Raw genomic sequence first — 22,372 nt, 5'->3', positions numbered from 1 at the left:
TCTCTCTGTCTCTCATGAATAAATAAATCTTTAAAATATATATATTAATAAGAACAGAAAAAAGGTTAGACCATATAGGGGCCTAAAGCAAAAATGGGCTTAACAGGGAGACTAGATAATGGATATGGTTGAGGATGAAAAGATTGGCAAAAGAAATAAGGAAGATAAAAGGCCCTTACAGAAATATGAACTAATCAATAAAGGTGTTAGGGCAATAGAATACCCATAAAAATAAAAATAAAAAAGAATGAAAGAAAGAAGGAAGGAAGGAAAAGATATGTGTGTGTGTGGGCTTAGAAAACATATTCTATACCTTATATCAAATTCTAGATGGCTTAAAAATATTTAAATGTAAATAATTAATGCATAAAGTACCAAAAGAAACAATGAGGAATTATTTTATAATCTCAAAAGTCTAAGAATGACAAAAAACTCAGAAGCTATAAAAAGGAAAAAAAATCAATAAATTTTACTACATAAAATGTTTTTAAATTATGCATGGCAAAAACTGCCATATGCAAAGTCATAGGAAAAGCAATCTAACCAAAAATTTTTAACTCACATAACCAACTGCACTAAAACATAAAGAGCTCCCAAAAATCAATAAGAAAAAAAAAATCCGGGATCCCTGGGTGGCGCAGCGGTTTAGCGCCTGCCTTTGGCCCAGGGCGCGATCCTGGAGACCCGGGATCGAGTCCCACGTCGGGCTCCCGGTGCATGGAGCCTGCTTCTCCCTCTGCCTGTGTCTCTGCCTCTCTCTCTCTCTCTCTCTCTCTCTCTCTCTGTGTGACTATCATAAATAAATAAAAATTAAAAAAAAAAAAGAAAAAAAAATCCAACAACCCAACAGGAAAAAAATGGCAAAGAATATTAACAGATAATCCACAGAAAAGGAAAAACAAATAGCACTTAAACATGAAAAGATTCTCAACCTCACTCGTAAGAGAAATGCAAATTAAAACTACACTAAAATTGGCACAGACCAAAAAGTCTGCTAACATATTTAGAGGCAAGACAGTGGCAAAACAAGCACTTGGCAGAAAGAGTACAGGTGGAAAACATCAGAAGATGGCAATCTGGCAGTATCTACCAAAATTACAAATGCAGTCTCTGACCCAGCAACTTGACTTCTCCATTTGTGAAAAAATATACACTTAGAAATATGCAATGTAATATATGTAATACACTATTGTCTGTATTAGCAAAAAACTAGAACTACATTAAATGTCCATCAATAGGGACCTAGCTAAATAATGATATATCCGATAATGGAGTACTAACTGGCAACAAAGAATAAATTAATGGCAGCTCTCTGAGCACTGATATGGAACAATCTGTAAGATATTAAGTAAAATTTTTAAATTTTTAAATTTAAATTTAAGGGACACCTGAGGGTTCAGTGATTGAGCACCTCCCTTCAGCTCAGGGCATAATCCTGGGATCTTGGGATCGAGTCCCACATCGGGCTCCCTACAGGGAGCCTGCTTCTCCCTCTATCTATGTCTCTGCCTCTCTCTCTGTGTCTCTCATGAATAAATAAATAAAATCTTAAAAAAAAAGTCTCCTAAATTACATAATAAACAAGTTGCTCTTTAAAAAATAAAATAGGGGCAGCCCCCGTGGCGCAGCGGTTTAGCACCACCTGCAGCCTGGGATGTGATCCTGGAAACCCGGGATTGAGTCCCACGTCGGGCTCCCTGCATGGAGCCTGCTTCTCCATCGGCCTGTGTCTCTGCCTCTCTCTCTCTCTCTCTCTCTCTCTCTGTCTCTCTATTAATAAATAAATAAAATCTTTTTTAAAAAATTAAATAAATAAAAATAATAAATAATAATAAAATAATTTTAAATTTTTCAATTATTAAAAATTAAATTTTTGTTAAATACCTAACTGCTAAATTATATATTATATATTATACATATAGTTTATATATTTTATAATATAAATAATTTAAAAATAATTAAATAAAAATAAAACACAGGGCACCTGCGTAGCTCAATCTATTAAGCATCTGCCTTGGGCTGGGGACATGACCCCAGGAACCTGGGATGGAGCCCCTCATCAGGCTCCCTGATCAGTGGGAAGTCAGCTTCTCCCTTTCCCTCTGCCCCTCCTCCCGACCTGTGCTCTCTCTCTCTCAAATAAATAAATAAAAATCTTAAAAGAAAAATTAAAAAAAAAAAAACACAAAAGTTTGGGGCACCTGGGTAGCTCAGTTAAGTGTCTGACTCCTGATTTCAGCTCAGGTCATGATCTCAGGGCTGTGAGAACAAGCCCCACATCTGGCTCTGGGCTGGGCACGGAGCCTGCTTAGGATTCTTTCTCTCTCTCCCCACCAGCCCCTGCTCACTCTCTCTCTCTCTCAAAAGAAACCATAAAAGTTTACATTAGTCAGTGTGTTTAACATGTTAGCATCTGTGTTTCACAGGGAAAAAAAGAATAGAATTATGTAATTAGTGGAGATGCATAATATATAATTGGTAACACTGGTTATCCCAGGGAAGGGAAAATGGGTATTTGGAGTACAGAGTAGTATAGAGACGATTCACTGCACCCTCTTATACACCTGTGAATTGTGATCCATATGAATATATATATACATATTTTTTTTAATAAAACCAGGGACACCTGGGTGGCTCAGTCTTTTAACCATCTGCCTTTGACTCAAGTCATGATCCCATGGTCCTGGGATGGAGCCTGGCATTGCTGAGCAGGGAGTCTGCTTCTCCCTCTTCCTCTACCTCTTCTCCAGCTTGTACGCTTGCACACACTCTCTCTTTCTCTCTCTCTCTCAAATAAATAAAATCCTTAAGAAAAAGAGAGAGACACAGCAATCAACCTTTAATCAAAGGTATCTGTAATAGCCATTACCAAAAGCAGTGTGACATAGTAATAAGAGTTCAAACTACAGTCAATAATCCTGAACTCCAGGGTAGCTCTATCACTCACTAGTGGGCAGATCACTTACTTTCTCTGAGGTTGTTTACCCTCCCATAAAAATGGAGGTATTTCCTGTATGCCTACTTCTGTGGGCTAAGGATCAGATGAAATAATGGATATAAAAGCTCTCTGAAAAATCATAAAGTACTTTATAAATACAAAGTATTAAAAAAAAACAAAGTATTAACAGAAATAGGGATGTTGAGAAAGGGATGTGGTTATCAGTATAAAATGATGAATTGGTTTAGGCATTTCTAATTTGAAGTGAAGAAACATTTAGAATTCATTTATCTAAATAGAGGTGACATGGTGTCAAATATAATAGATCTCCAAAGGACAAACATTCAATAAACAGGATTACAAAACTGCAAAACTGGAAAACATCCTGAAGGTCATCTAAGCCTCTGCTAGATGGATTACCTGAGACCTTGTTGGAGACACACAATCTTGGGTCCCCACTACCTACCCAATCAGAATCTATATTTTAACAGGACCCCCCCGGTAATTTTTATGTACATTTGAAGTTTAATAAGTACTAATCTAGGGGGATCCCTGGGTGGTTCAGAGGTTTAGTGCCTGCCTTCGGCCCAGGGCGTGATCCTGGAGTCCTAGGATCAAGTCCCACATTGGGCTCCCTGCAGGGAGCCTGCTTCATCCTCTGCCCATGTCTCTGCCTCTCTCTCTCTTTCTCTCTCTCTCTCTCTCTCTCTGTGTGTGTGTCTCATGAGTAGATAAATAAAATCTCTCTAAAAAAAAAAGAATAAGTACTAATCTAGGCATCTTATTCATTTTTCAGATATAACACTGGGGCCATAAGTAAAGGGACTTAGCCATGTTCACACTAAAAGTACCAAAATCAAGATTTGGACCCAGGACTGATCTCTTGGACTATGTGTATATGCATGCAAGTACACCATGTATTTGCTTCCCAGAAGTTTCAAAAGCCAGGAGACATCTTTGCCCTGCAGATCTCCTATGACCCCATCATTTTTGATCAGCCACCAGCCCATCAATTTTTTCTTTCTTCACTCTATCTCTGGCATATCGTTCCTTCTTTTCCACATTCTTCTTCATTCATTGCCCTAAAACTATTGCTGTGTATACTATGAAAAATAGCTTCCTTCTCTTATCTAGGTATCAACTACCTCTTCTGCAAACAAGACTGCTCTTACAAATAGCAAGCTCTATAAATTCCAAAAGAAGATGCAAGCCATTAAAAACCATTAAATATTGGCACAACTGATTCTAGGCAGAATTTATGTTTGAAACCTAGCAAAACGAGCAAACTATAATTTGGTAATCCTAATCCAGAAACTTCCTGTTGTCACTCCCACTATTTCTTTCCCATCACCTTCTCCTTTTTGCCCTAGAACTGACTCAGGTCTTCATCTAATAAGGCCCCTCTACTACAATCAAGCTTTACTAAATAAATCCAAAGGCTCTGAATCTACTGTCTATTACCATTTTCTATCCCAATCTGTCCCATTACAGTCTCAACATTCACAAACATTCTCATATCTTCATAATTCTCTCCTATACACTCTATTCTAATAAACCAAAGTATTTCATTCAACGTTTCTTGAATATCCACGATGTGCCAGGAACTACACAATGAAAAAGAAGTCTAAATACCTTTGATTACTTTTTCCTACATAAATTCAAGAAAATTGAAAGCCCTTGTCTCTGCCCCTATGTGCATTTCTACACCAACAAGTTTTGACTTTTGGGGGGCACCTGGGTGGCTTAGTCAGTTTAACCATTCAACTCTTCACAGAATTGTAATGAAGAGTAAATGGAGTGACTGCAAAGTACTTAGACACAGTGATGGTATATGCGACATTGGTACATGTGACAGTTCAACATTACTATTATTATCAACCATCCTAAAGTTTCCTCATTCTTTTGTGGTAAATTTACCTCACAGCTTCAAAATCTATCCACTGAAATGGAGCTATACAGGTTTGTGAAGTTACAAGCAAAGATGAAACTGGAAAACTACATTTTAAATTCAACAAGCAGAATGGGAAAAACTCTGAATTTAGAACCAGAATAAGTGGGTGTGAACACTAGTTCTTCTGTGTTCTTTCCTGGGCCTTGATTTTCTTGCCTGTTAAATGGGAGAGGTGGCTCTAACTACTCTGGCTAAAAATATGATGAGAATGGTTTTAAAGAAATTAGCTACTACAAACAAAGCAGCAGGGTAAAAGATAAAGAGCGGGAAACTTGCTCATGAATAAGTGTTAAAGGATATCTCTATAATGGAATGTGATAAGACATCATGAATCTTGGCTGGAGGAAAATATGGCAGTAAATGGTAATCACAAAGTTAGACTAAAATGAACACCTACAATTTAGTAGGCAAACAATAAAACACTCTTTATGACCCAGCTCCAAAATCTCCACTTTTGACATATACCTCCTGACTTCCCTGTCCCATCCACTACCCCAAACGAAGATGATCATTTCTCCCTTCTGTGCTACCATGACTTTGTGTACATGCCACCATCATGTAGTACTTGCCGCAATGATGCTTTACTGCCAATGCTCCCCCTAAAAAGAGGGTGATCTCGGGGATCCCTGGGTGGCGCAGCGGTTTGGCGCCTGCCTTTGGCCCAGGGCGCGATCCTGGAGACCCGGGATCGAGTCCCACATCGGGCTTCTGGTGCATGGAGCCTGCTTCTCCCTCTGCCTGTGTCTCTGCCTCTCTCTCTCTCTGTGACTATCATAAATAAATAAATTAATTAATTAATTAAAAAAAAAAAAGAGGGTGATCTCTAAATACAGAAACTGAGTTCTATTCCTACAGCACTTAGCACAGTCCTAGCACAAAGTAGGACCTCAATAAGTGATGGATGAACCAATGAGTAAATCACAGATAATACTAGTGATTTCACTATGCCATGTGAGGCAGTACCCTTAAGTATATGGTAACATTTAAAGCTATATTTTACGCAAAGCTCTTAACGTATATTTTATCACAACTCTTTGCCCTTCTGTTGCCTCAATGACTATAAGCTCTTTAAGGACCAAAACTATGTCTTTTTATTCCAAGTGGCTAATGGGCAAACACACAGATATTCAATAAATGTCTGTTGATAGAAGGGAATGATGAATACATGAATATCACTGCCTCATCACTCAAACATCAATCTTACCTTATTTAGAAATTTTGTCAGCAGTCTTCTTACCATTCTTTCCACTACTGCTCTCTCTTCTTGTGTCAACTATACTTGAATTTAAAAATGAACGAATTAAAAAAAAAAAAACTATCCTCCCATTCTTGCTTATAGAACAATGCCGAAGTCAGACTGGTAAACATGGAGAGAGTGTTAAGAGCTGGGAAATCTTTGTTTTGTAACATCATAGCCAAGACTGGTTCAGGTATGAACCATAATAGATGATAAATCTTGGGGGAGAAGAGCAAGATATATGCATGTTCTCTAAGTATCTCCCTACAAACTATTCATTAGTCTTATGCATGTGCACCTGCACACATGCACAGAATTCTAAAGTTGAGGAATCAGATAATATCTTGATCAGGTGATCAAACTTGACCAGGTGATCAAACTTAACATCACCAGTAACGAACAAATGGACACTATGTGGGTCCAAAAGAGATACCTTATAAAGGACACATTACTTTATATGAAATACTCCAAGTGAGAATGCATAACCTGCATCTAATCAAAAGGAAACATCAGATAAACAGAAAATGAGGTATGTTCTATTTTAAAAAGGGAAGAGGTGGGCAGCCCGGTGACTCAGCAGTTTAGCGCCACCCTCAGCCCAGGGTGTGATCATGGAGACCCCGGATCGAGTCCCACATCGGGCTCCCTGCATGGAGCCTGCTTCTCCCTCTGCTCTGTGTCTCTCTCATGAATAAATAAATAAAATCTTTAAAAAAATAAAAAAGGAAGAGGTGATCTGTATTATGATACTGACATTAAAAAAAAAAAGCTGTGAAATGCTTTCACAGAAGACAAACGCACCACGTGACCCTAGACTGGATCATGAACTGGAGGAGGAAAATTTCTATAAAGGACATTATGGGATCAACTGACAAAAGTGGAATATAAACCACAGATTAAAGTATATCAATATTAAGTTTACTGAAATTGATAACTATGCTGTGGATATGAAAGAGAATGTATCTTTTTAGGAAATACATTCAGAAATATTTAAGGGTAAAAGGTCATGATAACTCAAATGATTCACATATACCAAAAAATCTTTATCTATATACACAGAAAGAGAGAACTTGCATATGATAAATCACAGGGAATAATGCTAACAGTAGACAATTCTGGGTAAAGGGTATAAAGATAAGGTGTTCTTTTTTTTTTTTTTAATTTTTATTTATTTATGATAGTCACACAGGGAGAGAGAGAGAGAGGCAGAGACACAGGCAGAGGGAGAAGCAGGCTCCATGCACCGGGAGCCCGACGTGGGACTCGATCCCGGGTCTCCAGGATCGCGCCCTGGGCCAAAGGCAGGTGCCAAACCGCTGCGCCACCCAGGGATCCCCAAGATAAGGTGTTCTTGTACAAGTTTCATTTTTGCAATTTTTCAATAAACTTGAAATTCTTTCTAAACAAAAAGTTTTTTTAAAAAGAGAAGAAAAGGATGCCTGGGTGGCTCAGCAGTTGAGCATCTGCCTTTGGCTCAGAGCGTGATCCCAGAGTCCCAGGTCGGGGTCACCACAGGGAACCTGCTTCTCCCTCTGCCTCTGTCTCTCTGTGTCTCTCATGAATAAATAAAATCTTCAAAAAATAAAAAAAAAAGAAGAAGAAGAAGAAGAAAAGAAAAACAAGTCCTAGCTAATGCAATAAGAAAAATTCAAAAGAGTATAGATCAGGAAAAAAAAAAAAGAGTATAGATTAGGAAGGAAGAAATAAAACTGTTTTTGCCACAGATTACATGATCATCTATGTAGAAAATCTGAGAAAATGGACAAAAAACTCTAAGAACTAATAAGCAATAATAGCAAGGTTGCAGGATACAAGTTAACATACAAAAGCTTTACTCTATACCAGCAATGAACAAGGGGAATTTTAATTTAAAAACACAATACCATTTACATTAGCAAAAAGTAAAATAGTTGGTATGAATCTAACAAAATATGTACAAGATCTATATAATAAAAACTACAAAACTCTGATAAAGATATCAAGGAGAACTAAATTAGGTGGAGCAACACTGCATGTTCATGCATAACAAGACTCACTATTGTCAAGATGTAAATTCTTCCCAATTTGATCTATAGATTAATGCAATCCCAATCAAAATCCCAGCAAGTTATTTTGTGGTTACCAACAACTGATTCTAAAGTTTATATGGACAGGCAAAGACCCAGAATAGCAAACACAATATAGAAAGAGAACAAAGTTAGAGGACTGACACTACCTGACTTCAAGACTTACTATAAAGCTACAGAAATCAAGAAATCAATAGGGTGCTATTGGCAAAAGAATAAATAAATCAATGGAACAGAAAGCCCAGAAATTGACCCGTATACATATATTCAACTGATCTTTGACAAAGAAGCAAAGGCAATACAATAGAGCAAAGATAGTCTTTTCAACAAACAGCACTGGAAGAACTGGACACATGCATGCAAACAAATGACTAGATACAAACCTTACATCCTTCACAAAAATTAATTCAAAATGGGACTACAGACCTAAATGTAGAATGCAAAACTATAAACCTCATTGAAAATAACAGAAGAGGGACGCCTGGGTGGCTCAGTCCAGGGCGTGATCCTGGGGTTCCAGGATCAAGTCCTACATGGGGCTCCCTGCATGGAGCCTGCTTCTCTCTCTCTGCCTATGTGTCTGTCTCTGTCTCTCTGTCTGTCATGAATAAATGAATGAAATCTTAAAAAAAAAAAAAAAAGGAAAATAACAGAAGAAATCTAGGTGACCTTGGGTATGATGACTACTTCTTCATATAACACCAAACACTCTCTATGAAAAGAATAATTGACAAACTGGACTTCATTAAAATTAAACACTTCTGCTAGGCAAAGGACAATGTCAAGAGAATGAGAAGACAAGCAAGAGACTACTAGGGAAAAATGTTTGCAAAAGGAACATCTGACAAAGGACTGTTACCCAAAACTCTTAAAACTCGGCAATAAGAAAACAAAACACCCAGTTGAAAAATGAGCCAAAGACCTTAACAGACATCTAACAAAACAAGATATACAAATGGTAAACAAGCTCATGAAAAGATGCTTCACATCATATTTCATCAGTTAAATCCAAACTAAAACAAGATGCCACTACACACACCTATTACAATGGTCAAACTCCAGAACAAGAACAGCACCAAATGTTGGCAAGGATATGTAGCAACAGGAACTCTAAATTCCTTCATTGTTAGTGCGAATACAAAATGGTATAGCCACCTTAGAAGTCAATTTGGCAGTTTCTTATAAAACTAAACATTCTCTTACCATACATTCCAGCAATCATGGCTCTTGGTATTTACTCAACAGATTTGTATGATTCCAACTATATGACACTCTGGGAAAGGCAAAACTATGGAGGTATTTGGGAAATCTGTACATTCTGCTCAATTTCACTGTCGAAAAAATAAAACTGCTCTAAAAAAATAAAGTCATAAAAAAAATTTTAAAACACTGTTCTCCCCTCTACCTACAGGATAATACCCAAATTCTAAAGCATGGCATATATGGTCCTTTATAATTTAATCCCAAACTATACCTCTTCAACTCATTTGTTTCAACCATCCTCCTCCAAGCTACTTAAACTCCAGCCTGACTTAATTATCTGCCAATCCTTCTTATGCTTTACCTTTTTACTCAAGCTGGTCACTCTGCTAGAATGCTTTTCCTCCCCTTTCCCACCTCAGCATTTGTTCAAACCATCTCTTACACTAAAATGGTTTGCTGATAAAGTTTGCCTTAAACATTAGAGTATGTGTCCCTCCAGGGAAAGGACAATGCCTTATTTATCCTGTATCCTCAGTGCCTAACAAATCATAACAACAACTAACATTTCTGGAGCACTTTCTATGTACCAAGCACTTTTTTAAAGCAAACTTATGACTCATTTAATCCTATCAACAACCCTATAGGGTAGGTGCTATTATGCTCATTTGTTTTATTTTTTTTTTATTTTTTTTTATTATGCTCATTTGATTTGAGCCTTCCTGAGGCATAGAGAGATCACATAACTTCCAGGCAGTTCAGCTAGGAAATGGAAGGACTGGAATTTCACGCAAGCAGTCCGTTTGGTTCTAGAATCCATATTCTTCACCAGTTTGGTATACACAGTAGAAAATCAAAAAAATAACTATTGAACAAATGATAGGCTAGAAGAGTTGAACACAATGTTTGTGGAATGAAAATACTAGGAAAGTGGGACACCTGGGTGGTTCAGCGGTTGAGCGTCTGCCTTCGGACCAGGGCGTGATCCTGGAGACCCGAAATCAAGTCCCACATTGGACTCCCTGCATGGGGCCTGCTTCTCCTCTGTCTGTGTCTTTGCCTCTGTCTCTGTGTGTGTCTCTCATGAATAAATAATAAAATCTTTTTTAAAAAAATAAATAAAATAAAATAAAATAAAATACTTAGAAATACAAATAATCCGGGCAGCTCAGGTGGCTCAACGGTTTAGCGCCGCCTTCCCAAGGCGTGATCCTGGAGACCAGAGATCGAGTCCCACATCAGGCTCCCTGCATGGAGCCTCCTTCTCTCTCTCTCTCTCATGAATAAATAAATAAAATCTTAAAAAAAAAAGAAAAGAAAGAAATACAAATAATCCAATCCCTCTCCAATCTTCTCTTGCAAAAGTTAAGACCAGAACAAAGTTTCCCAAAGTTATCCTAGTTACTCCCAGAACCAGCTTTAAACAAGTCTTCCCACTTACATTATATTAAAGGAATGATTATTTGTTTTTAAGAAGCTGTAAAATAGGAGCACCTGGGTGGCTCAGTCGGTTAAGCGTTTAACTTCAGCTCAGGTCATGATCTCAGGGTCTTGTGATGGAGCTCAGCATCAGGCTCCCTGCTCAGCAGGGAGTCTGTTTTTCCTTCTCCCTCTGCCCCTCCCCATCTCCTGCTCTCTCAAATAAATCAATAAAAACCTTAAATATAAATAAATAAAATAATAAAAGAAAAATACTGTAAAACTATGTTCAAATATATTCTGCTACTCCAACAATAACAGAAGTTAGAGAAATATTGTTCACCAGTCTAATGCAGTATTTGGTACACAGGCAGGACTTTATTATCAACTAATTAAATTTTCCATTTTTAAAAGGTCTTATGTTTACTTCTTAGTATCAATTTATTTAATTTTTATTTTTGATATAACTTACCTAAAATATACTGCATATTTTGCTACCTCATTAAAAAGGATATTGATAATGTAATCTTTTCATGAAAACTCAAGATAATAATCATGAGCAATACCTTTTAGAAATCTTCAGGTAGCTTTAAAATAGCCAAGATTATATATGAAAAATGCAGCTAAGGTGCAATTAAGAAATTCTGCAATTCTAGTGTCCCCATCTAATAGTAATCAGACTGATGTTTTTTCATACACAAACATGAATATCAAAAGTAAACTAGTCACTCCAGAGCACCTGGACAACTGTTCTTTACCTTTATATTAAATACCTTCCAAGCAGAATAAACTCCTTTAATTCATGAAAACAACCCTGAAATACCTACTCTACATTGAGTCTGTAATGGGACCAATTCTCTCCTGTAAGGAGTACAGTCCTATAAACTATCCTAGACCTGTAATAAGCACCCACAGCCTATATGCCTATCTTGCTTTGTGATCTATTTTCAAAATGAAAACTTAAAAAACCTTCATATTGCTGTTTCCCATACCTAGGTAGATATTAACATTTTAGCAGAAGAAAGCAGTACCAATTTTCTCAATGAGATTATTCTATTAAGACAGACTATCAAGGGTAAAAAAGTTTTTTCATAATTCTAAATAAAGTTATTTTCATATTGCATTTTTTTAAAACTTTAGTTTCCCTGTAGTCTCATTTTAAAAAATGACTGGCATTGTGACAGGAAATAATTCGTATCCTCAAAAAGACATTAGTGAGTTGGAGGAAACAGGCATACAGTGTCTAATCACATGCCTAACATAATTCAAAGAAGGTGCTTTATAAATATCTATTGAATAAATGGCTGATGCAGTTAAGTTTCTTTTACTTCTTTTAACAGAGGCTGGGATCCCTGGGTGGCACAGCGGTTTGGCGCCTGCCTTTGGCCCAGGGCGCGATCCTGGAGACCCGGGATCGAATCCCATATCGGGCTCCCGGTGCATGGAGCCTGCTTCTCCCTCTGCCTGTGTCTCTGCCTCTCTCTCTCTGTGACTATCATAAATAAATAAAAATTAAAAAAAAAAAAAAACAGAGGCTAACATGACATGAAGTGCTTATAGTTCAGAGTTAAACAGTAAAAAAAAAGTACAGTCATGGTAAAGAACACCAAATTTTTCCTGGAAAAAAAAAAAAGATCATAAGTCTAAGTCTGACTTCCACCTTTACTTATTTGTATCTTCTCTTTTTTCCTTACCCTGGAGTCTACAAACAAAAGCCAAAGGTAACTGCCAGTTTCAGCTTCATGGGTTTCCTCATTGTTTTTTAAAATATCTGAAAGATTCTTTCAGGACAGTCTAAACACCATAGTGGGGGGCAAACACCAGATATTTCAACCGACCACAAACAGAGACGCTTAAGTAGATTCTAATGCTCGGCTTTAGCATTATCTGGCTCAGCCTTTAACCAACAAATGCACTTTAGTAAAGTTTTCAATGCCTAATACCATTTCTAGTTAATGAGTTCTATGGCAATCAGTGTCAAATATTATACAGAATGAAATTCCTGACATCAAAGAACTCACAATCACTAGATGTTGTTGTTTCAAAAAGTTAAAGAGGTAAAGAATCAGGACTTCTTAAGTAGACTATTCAAAAAGGACAGACATGGAAGAAGAAAAAAAAAAAAAAAAAGGACAGTTCTGGTAAGCACCCAGGGATGAAAAAGAGAAGACTAATCACGAAGAGGGATATTCCAAACTTTCACTCTAACTCAAACTATATGGAGTGTGGGGTCTGAGTGCTCTGCCTATAAAGAGTTTAAAATACAGTCTTTCTCTCATTTCAATTATAGCTGAAAATCCCCAGAGCTGCGGAGATGATGTGTCAAAACACAAGTTAAGTTTAAGAAACAAGTTCTCAAATACCCAGCCAAGCACAGCGGAACTGCTCATGAGGCCCAGGACCTGGTCAGGTACATCATAAAGGAACAAGACGGCACTCAATTTGAATTTGTTAAACTAATAATATTCTTTTTTTTTTTAAGATTTTATTTATTTATTCATAAGTGACACACACAGAGAGAGAGAGAGGCAGAGACACAGGCAGAGGGAGAGGCAGCCTCCACACAGGGAACCTGATGTGGGACTCAATCCCGGTCTCCAGGATAAACATCCCGGGCCGAAGGCAGGTACTAAACCGATGAGCCACCCAGGGATCCCCCAAACTAATAATATTCTTTACTGACTCCTCAAGGAAGGGAATAAACAGATGGATTAAGTCTATGACCAGGAGAACAGTTTCAACTCTGAGGGCTTCAGATTTTATATATATAAAGTTCTATAATTCAAATTCACACTTAAAAAAGGATGAAAAACAAGATTATATAATATTACCTAATATTAAACCAAGAAAGTATACTATGATTTATACTTTATTTTTTAAAGCTTTGTTTATTTATTGAGAAAAAGAGACTGCACATACATACCTAAGTAAGAGGGATAGGGAGAGGGAGAGAGAATCTCAAGTGGACTCTGCTGAGCATGGAGCCCAACACAGGGCTGATCTCACATCCCTGAGATCAGAACCTGAGCTGAAACCAAGAGTCGGATGCTCAAGAGACTGTGCCACCAAGGTGTCCGTATACCATTAAAAATACCAACGTCAAGTTTTCCATTCTCCATGTGTTCCTCTATCTGTATGATACAACTACTAAATCATGTAAGTCATCAGAAAAATTTAACTCTGCCTGAGACATTACTGATGTCATTAGACCTATAACAAAGTATAAAACCTAAAATGTTTCAATTTCTCCCTTAACATAGACCTGTCCAATTTTTCTAAAATACCCCTAGTTTTTTGTTGCACTCATTCAAGTGCATTAAAAATGACAAATATTCCTTCCCCTAGTGGTAATAAGTCTGACAGGTAAAAATACACAGATATTCAAAAGTATACATTTGGAAACTATGAAAAACTATTTTTTTTTCATTTTACCATATACTTTAGCCCCAACATATTAGTTTCAATTCTGCTCTTGCTCTATTTCCAGTCAGTTTCACTTCTGAATTTTCTGCCACAAAGTTAAGAATTGTGATCCTGTGGAGAAATTTAAAGTAAACACTAAATAAGAACATAGTTTTTCCCTTCAAAGAAGAACTTAACATTTTCATAGGAAAAACAGAAAAACAAATAAAAACTCTTAGGTTCCTGATGACATTTTGTCACATAAAAATGATTTTGGGCTGTTGACTTTTTTCCAAGTTTTTGAAGCTTCCTCTTACAGTTTTGTTTACAAGAGCCAAAGCAGCCCAAAACTACTATCATTCTATTTTACAGATATTACACGTTTGAAATTTGACATACAAGTAAGGGGCTCAATAAATATTTGTGGAAGGAATGAATGTACATAGCACATGAAGCATGAAGCATACATTCCCAAAAAGATACAACTTTCTGTCTGTCTTCAGTGGCCTTATCAACAAAACATTTTTTGAAAGTATAATAAAAAGATGATTGAAATACATTAGCAAAAATAAGATATCTAATAAACGTATGAGGAAAATATATATTACATAAACTAAGCTTTATAAAGCTTTTTGATATTTCTACCATTTTTTTCTTGTTTCAATCCAATGTTCTTCTTCTCTTTAGGCTGTAAAGCTGGTCAAAGTAAATATTCATACAGAAATAAAATTTAAGGGATAGCTGCGTTGTTCAGCAGTTGAGCATCTGCCTTTGGCTCAGGGTGTGATCCCAGTCCAGAGACTGAGTCCCACATTGGGCTCCCTGTGAGATGCCTGCTTCTCCCTCTGTCTATGTCTCTGCCTCCCTCTCTCTGTGTTGCTCATGAATAAATAAAATAAAAATCTTTAAATAAACAAATAAATAAAATTTAAAAATAAAAATATAGGTACCCCTGGGTGGCTCAGTTGGTTGAGGTCCAACTCCTGGTTTCAGCTCAGGTCATGATCTCAGGGTGATGAGATCAAGCCTGGCATTGGGCTCCACACTCAGCGGGGTGTCTGCTTGAGATTCTCTCTCTCCCTCTCCCCTGCCCTCTGCCCACCTCAAGTACATGTGCTCACTTGCTCTAAAATAAATAAATCCTTAAAAAATAAATAAATAATATATATAAAAATAAATAAAAATATATGTTCTTACTACATAATCAGTAGTGCTTGGTACAGGTGCTATGAGAAACAAGCTACACAAAGCATGATGGTCCTGAACCTTGAGGTAACTTAAAACTTCTGTGCTTTGCCAGCAATCTGAAAAGAGTGGGTGCCCATGGCAACTTAGAATCAAAGACCTTGACTGCAGTCCCTGTGTGGACACTGTGTGACTTGGAGAATGTTACCTAGACCTTAGATTTCTTATCTGTAAAAGGAAGTGGTTACTGATACAAATCTCCCATGGAGAAGAATTCCAAATAATTTATGTAGATATTCTTCCCTCAAGGAGAGAGAACAGGAATTCCCACTCCTTAACTATGGGCTTTGCATACAGACTTCCTTCCAAAGAGGACAGTATACCATCTGTCTTTGAAAGGAATACTCCTCTCTATTCACCACCCATAGAGGGGTGAATGGGAAAGAGTAACCTTATAGCAGAGAAACCCCAGTCTAATCATAGAAAAACAACAACAAACAAACAAAAACATAAGACTAACTCCAATACAGGGTCATCCTACAAAATACCTAACCAGTACTCAAAAGTGCTATGTCACCAAAAAGAAGGAAAGTCTGAGGAACTGTCACAGCCAAGAGACTAAGCAGATAGGACAACTAAATATAATGTGCTTTCAGGATGGTGTGCTGGTACAGAAAAAAGTCATTAACAGATGAATGGATTAACAAAACGCAGAAGCTCCCTGCTGACTCAGTCAGCAGAGTATGGACTCTTGATCTCAGGGTTCTGAGTTCAAGCCCAATGCTGGCTGTTCAGTTTATTAAAAAAAAAAAAAAAAAGCAGTATATACATACAATGGAGTATTATTTAGCCTTATAAGAAATGAAACTCTGATACATGCTCCAACATGGAAGAACAATGAAAACATTATGCTGAAAATAAGCCATTCACAAAAAGGCAAATATTGTATCATTCCACTTATACGAAGTACTTAGAATAAGCAAATTCATAGAGACAGTAGAACAGAGTTTACCTAGGGTGGGAGGAAGAGGAAAAGGGGGAACTATTGTTTAATGGGTATCTTATCTGTTTGGAATGATGAAAATGTCTGAAAATAGATAGTGCTAATGACTGCACACACAACACGAAGAATATACTTAATGCCCCTGAGTTGTTCACTTAAAAATTATTAAAATGGTAAATCTTATGTATATGTTGTAAACTGTAGACTTCAGTTAAAAATAATACATCAATATTGGTTCATGAATAATAACAAATGTAACCTACTATTACTGAAAGACATTAAGAATGGGGGAAATGGTGTAGGGTATATGGGAGGTTCCTGTGCTATCTTTTCACTTCAATTTTTCTGTAAATCTAAAACTGTTCTAAAAAATGAAGCCTACTTAAAAAAATTCAAAGGAGATAAAGGCTAATAGCATTAATGTAGCCCACCTGTTCCAAAAACAGGACAAGAAAAATGCTCTTCAAATCAATGAAAAACAGGAGCAAGCAATCAGAAAAATTAATGCCAAAGACATAAATAAACCTGTAATTCACAAAAGAAATTAAAATGCTACATAAACCTATGCAAAGATGAAATATATAAGGTTGTATAAGGATAAATGAGATCATGTACTCAGCAGGGTGTTTTGTATGCAATAAACGAAGCTATTAAAATACAACTAATAATTAAAGAAACACAAATTTAAATAACAAAAATATATACATATGTATATACATATGAAGGCTATATATATTCATATATTTATAACTTATATAATTATATTCTCTATATATTATTACATATAGATAAAATCTATAGGGCGCCTGGATGGTTCAGTGGTTAACCATCTGCCTTTGGCTTAGGCCGCGATTCCCAAGGTCCTGTGATTGAGTCCACATGGGGCTTCCCACAGGGAGGGAAGTTTTCTCTCTCTCTCTGTGTCTCATGAATAAATAAATAAAATCTTTTTAAAAATCTGTATACATGGGATCCCTGGGTGGCGCAGCGGTTTGGTGCCTGCCTTTGGCCCAGGGCGCGATCCTGGAGACCCGGGATCGACTCCCACGTCGGGCTCCCGGTGCATGGAACCTGCTTCTCCCTCTGCCTGTGTCTCTGCCTCTCTCTCTCTGTGTGTGACTATCGTAGATTAAAAAAAAAAAAGAAAAGAAAAAAATCTGTATACATAAAATCATATCAGAAAACACTGAGAAAACTTTTGATGCCCAAAGTGGACAAAATATGGAGAAACACATCCTGTCATAATTTGGTGGTAGTAATGTAGTGGGCATGTCCTTTTAGTGAAACACTTTGCCTAGTATCTTCTAAAGTCAAAAAATACACACATACAGAAATCTTAATTTATATATTTTACATAAAGCATAATTTTGTACATTTTTATCAATCTGAATTTATGTATATATTTCCTTTCAGTGATTTCACTGCTCAAAATTCTTCCTACAGAGTTATTAGCACAAGTGTACAAAGATATCTATATATTGATATTCACTGCAACAATGTAGCAGAGAAAACTAGAAACAGTCCAAAAGGCTACCAACAGTTAAACAAACATAACCGAAACAAACATAACCGAACGTTATTATCCAAACTGTGGTAGGTGTATATATAGTGACATGGACAACTGTCTTAAAAAATAATAAATAGTAAATTTTTTTAAAAAAATTTTTAAAGAGAAGGAATAATCCAGTGAAGGACCTTCTGTACATATGCTTCAAGAGAACCAAACCTACATGCAAAATTGTGTTTATACATATAAGTGCATTTCCTAAGGAAAGTGTCTGTTGCTTTTACCAAATTCTTAAAGGCATATATAGCCTCCTGGAAAAGGTCACTAAACAGTCAGGAAAAAGCATCCCAGCTCTGAGTATCTAAGAAATGTAATTAGGTTATACTTAAGTAAGAAAGACTTTCGGAAAGAAAGAAATGCTCTCAATTAAACTTTTAAGGACATATTAAAAGCCTCTACCACAAAACACAACATTTTATTCCAAAACTCCTAAATCTAAGGGTGTGAAGGAAGTTATTCATCAGATAACATATATATTCACTAATTACAAACTTCAACCAAAAATTAAAGATCAAAAAGTCTTCCAAATATGTGACTAGTTCATGCTTAAATTACAGTTAAAGTAACATCATACAGAAACAAAAGAAGGCAAAGATTAAGTGGTAGTCCCATTTGACAGTCAGGTTGATAATTACAGACTAGTTACTCACACATATAAAGATTCAGAAGTTATGCAGCCTTAACTAAACTTTTTTTTAAAAGATAAATCTGTGGCTTAAAATAAGGCAAAAATAAATTAGATCACATACAGTTTTGTGGGCTTTTTCTGAGTAAAATAAATATGTAAGTCTTTTCCTGAAGGTAGACTAGGAAGGGCATTTCTATACCTTTAGAACTAATGCAGTAAATTAACATTTTAAGCATTACAGCCACTAGAACCAATGAGACTTAATGAAGACTGAAATAAATGAGTAGAAAATAGCAGAAAAACTCTCTAACCTAAAATGAAAACATAGCTTAGAAGAGTGGTTCTCAACCAGGGGTAATTTTGCCCCCGCTAAGGGACATTTGGCAACACCTGAAAAAAAACATTTTTGAGTGTCAGAACTGGGCAGGTGCTCCTGGTGTATTATGAGTAGACGCTATGGATATCGCTAAACATCTCACATATTCAGCTGCCCATTCAAAATGTCAACAATGCCAAGAAATGGGCTGAGAGAACCAATGAATTTATGCTTTGTGATAATCAACTTTACAGAAGAAATCCTAAAACAAGATTTGTTTTGAAAGACTGACACCTTATCAAATAGCATGGAGTCTATAAAAATGACATAATTTTCAAAGTGCCATTTAAAGGAAAGGTAAATAAATAAATAAATAAATGGTATTTAATTGAATTTCCAAGTTTTAAATTATGCAAAAGCCACAGCAAAAAAAAAAAGGACAATGAATTAATGCTAAAAGAAAAAAGTTTTATACACACACACATCTTGTGCTCACAAACAACACTGAGCAAAAGAAACCAGACACACACACACACAAAAAAAAACTGTATTTTGCATGATTCTATTTATATACAGCTCAAGAATAGGCAAAAAGTGATCTTTTGTTAGAAATCAGAATAGTCGTTCCTTTGGAGAGGAAAAAAAAAGGTAGAGATGGGAGAGAACATAAGGGAGACTTCTGGAATGCTAATAATTTTGTTATTTCTTAATCTGGGTAATGGTTATATAACTGTGTTCACTTTGTGACAATTCCTTAAGCTGTGTACTAAGTAATCAATGCAGTTTATACAGATAACACTTTCACAAAAATGTTTACTTTTTCACAAAAAATGTTTATTTTTTAGCTGTTATTTATTCCTACCCTAAAAACCTGAGCACTATGACCCACAAAGCTAAAGAAACATCGATTGCAAAAGTAAAAGTATTTTTGTTACATAGGCTATCTTCCAAGAATTCAAGAAGGATGACACCCCCAGAAAGCTGTAAATACCATACTCAGAGCTCATACGGCCTTCAGTTGAACACTTAAGCCACCATATACCCCTCGGCATAAATCCAAAACTTTGACAAAGGCTTACAAATACAGTTAAATTTATTCCATGAGCAGCTGGAATTATTTCCCCCAATTTTAAACTGTGAATGTGCTCTCTGAAACAAATGATGGTTTCTCTTTCCTGATCCCACATTTTCCCAAAGCTCTCCCTAAGTAAATCCCTCTTGGCCCTCAACTCCCTAGGATCTCTCCAGACTGCCTGCAACAGTGCCCACCATCACCTCTCTTGGTATCCATCCTTATAATCCACCTCCCCACACACAATGAAAATTCACATTAATGTGCATTGCAGAGGCTGGTCTCCCCTATTAGACTTCCACTCGCTTTCAGGACCTCATAAATACAATCCAAACCTCACTACCTTCAAACTCCTAATATTCTCCAACAACTCTCTTCCCAGCAACACCACAAAACTAGGGCACATGGTAACCCCATCTTTAAATCCTTTTCTACCACATAAAAAGCCCTGCTTCTGCATACAATTCTGCTCAGCGGCCACTGTAGCTATGATCACCGGTGCAGCTCTCTGCTTTAGCACTCCCTCTACTGCATTCAAATCCATCCCATTTCCCATCCACCCCCTGCCCCAAACTCTGCTTTCTTTTTTAAGAACCTTTCCTAAGTACTAGAGCAGAGATACAAAGTTGAAGATTCGAGCTCCATTCTGCTCCAGTCTCAAGCACACAACCATGTGCATGGGCCTACAGGGTCAGACGCTGGAGTGTGAAACCCATCCGCAGCACTTCCTAACTGCAAGGCTTTGGACGAGTGATCTTACATCTTGAAGCCTCAGTTTGCTTAACTACGAAATGGGAAATCATACAAACAGCTCTCTCAGAGAGTTGTCAGGATGAAATGGATTACTGGCCGTTGAGGACTTTGCACAAATCCTATGTGGTAAACTCTCAGTAACTGACAGTTTTTCTTAGGTCCTCTTCTTGGAAAGAGGAATAATAAAAGAAGATGAAAGGTACTTTAAGGGCAAGGGAGTGGTGGAGGGAAGAAGTACTGTACAGACATCCGGCTGATACAAAGAATTGTGTCAGATTCCCAAACTCAGTGTCCTCTTTTTATTATCCCCTTAAAATGTGGACCCAAGAAGCCCTCAAAGCCCCTGCTAAAAGATGGGGGAAGACACAAACAGATACATCAAATCCTCCTTCCACGGAGGGAAGGAGGGAATTAAGTAAGAGGATGCCCCCTAAATTGCTAAAATGCGAAACTTGGGGGTCTGAGAATTAGGAAGGAAGCCCCAACGGCCCACAGGATTTCTCTTGGGAAGCTGAGGCGAGTACCTTATTAACAAGGAAATTAAAAGTAAACGCTAGAAACCATGAAGCTCAACTTCTCCCGTAGGAAAGAGTACGAAGTGGTTTCTCCGCAAATGGGTTGAGAAAGGAAAGGCGCTCTCCCCGTCTCTCGTGGAACACCCGGGCTTCCCCGGGCCCCTTCCCCGGAGGGGCGAGGAGGAGGGTCCACGCAGGGGAATCCCCACCGCCCCCACCCCCAGGGGCGAGAAGCGGACGCGGCCGGGGCCCCCAGGGACTTCCACTGGGTCTCTTCCAGCTTCTCTTCCAGCTTCTCTGCAGCCCGTCTCCAGTAGCGGGATCGCTCCGGGAATTCGGGGATCTCCCGGCGCTTCGGCCCCTCGCCGGCGCCCTCCGCTCCCCATCCTCAGGTCCCGGCTGCCCGAGATCTCCCCGGGCACTTCTCCCCGTCTCCCGGCCGGCACGAGGTCCGCCCGCCGCCCACGGGCTCTGCCCCCCCCCGCCTCTTCCCGCGCCGCCCGCCCTCCCCCCCCAGCCCCCGAGCGCCATGAGCCCGCGGGGTTACCTGCTGAGAGGGCAGCTCCACATGCAGGGCCCGCGCGGCGGAACCGGGGGGCAGCGAGGCGGCCGGGCCCGGGGGCGGCGGGGGCACCGGGCCCCCGACCGACGCTGAGGCGCTCATCGTGACCCAGGGGCCGCCAAGCGGCGGGGCCCGCGCTCCTCCGGCATCCGCCACCACCGCCCAGCCTCGACCCGCCGGACCCCTGCAGCTCGGGGACGCGCCACCGGAGAGGCAGGACCGCTCCACCCCACCTCCGGCCGCCACCGCCGCTGGCTAAGGAAGAGCCATGTTACCGCAGTGCAACCCCCACCACCCCGCCGAGGCCCGGCCTGCTCATTGGCTCCGCGGCCACGGGGGCGGGACCCGGCGACGCACACCGGACGTGCTACTGGGTGGAACGTCTGTCCATCACCGGCCGGAATGGGCTCGGGGCGGAGGCACCCGGGGATGGCCTAAATCGCGTCTGTCAAGCCGGGGTGAAACCTGGGGCGTTGCTTCTTTTTTTCCCAGTCTGATTGGTTCTTTCACTACCACGGGGCGGGGCCTCCCGGTGGATCCGCGAGGCCCATTGCTCTA

General features: G+C 38.6%; 1 protein-coding gene across 5 annotated transcripts in view; it reads right to left on the bottom strand.

Moving 5' to 3' along the window:
• UVRAG (UV radiation resistance associated) overlaps positions 1-22,093 on the bottom strand; it is a 309,399-nt gene extending 287,306 nt beyond the window's left edge. For all 5 annotated transcript variants that reach the window (XR_008663846.1, XR_008663847.1, XM_055320492.1 and 2 more), the window contains exon 1: positions 21,800-22,093. Coding sequence is in view for 3 of the 5 variants with exons in the window: in XM_055320492.1 (XP_055176467.1) it covers positions 21,800-21,916 (117 nt within the window). In the remaining 2 variants the exon portion in view is untranslated. The remainder of the gene's footprint in view (positions 1-21,799) is intronic.
• Between the last annotated feature and the right edge of the window lie 279 nt (positions 22,094-22,372).

Source organism: Nyctereutes procyonoides, unplaced genomic scaffold, assembly GCF_905146905.1.
Source record: "Nyctereutes procyonoides isolate TBG_1078 unplaced genomic scaffold, NYPRO_anot_genome, whole genome shotgun sequence".
Classification (NCBI taxonomy): domain Eukaryota; kingdom Metazoa; phylum Chordata; class Mammalia; order Carnivora; family Canidae; genus Nyctereutes; species Nyctereutes procyonoides.
Note: the sequence above shows the minus strand (reverse complement) of the source record. Positions and strands in the feature narration are given on the sequence as shown.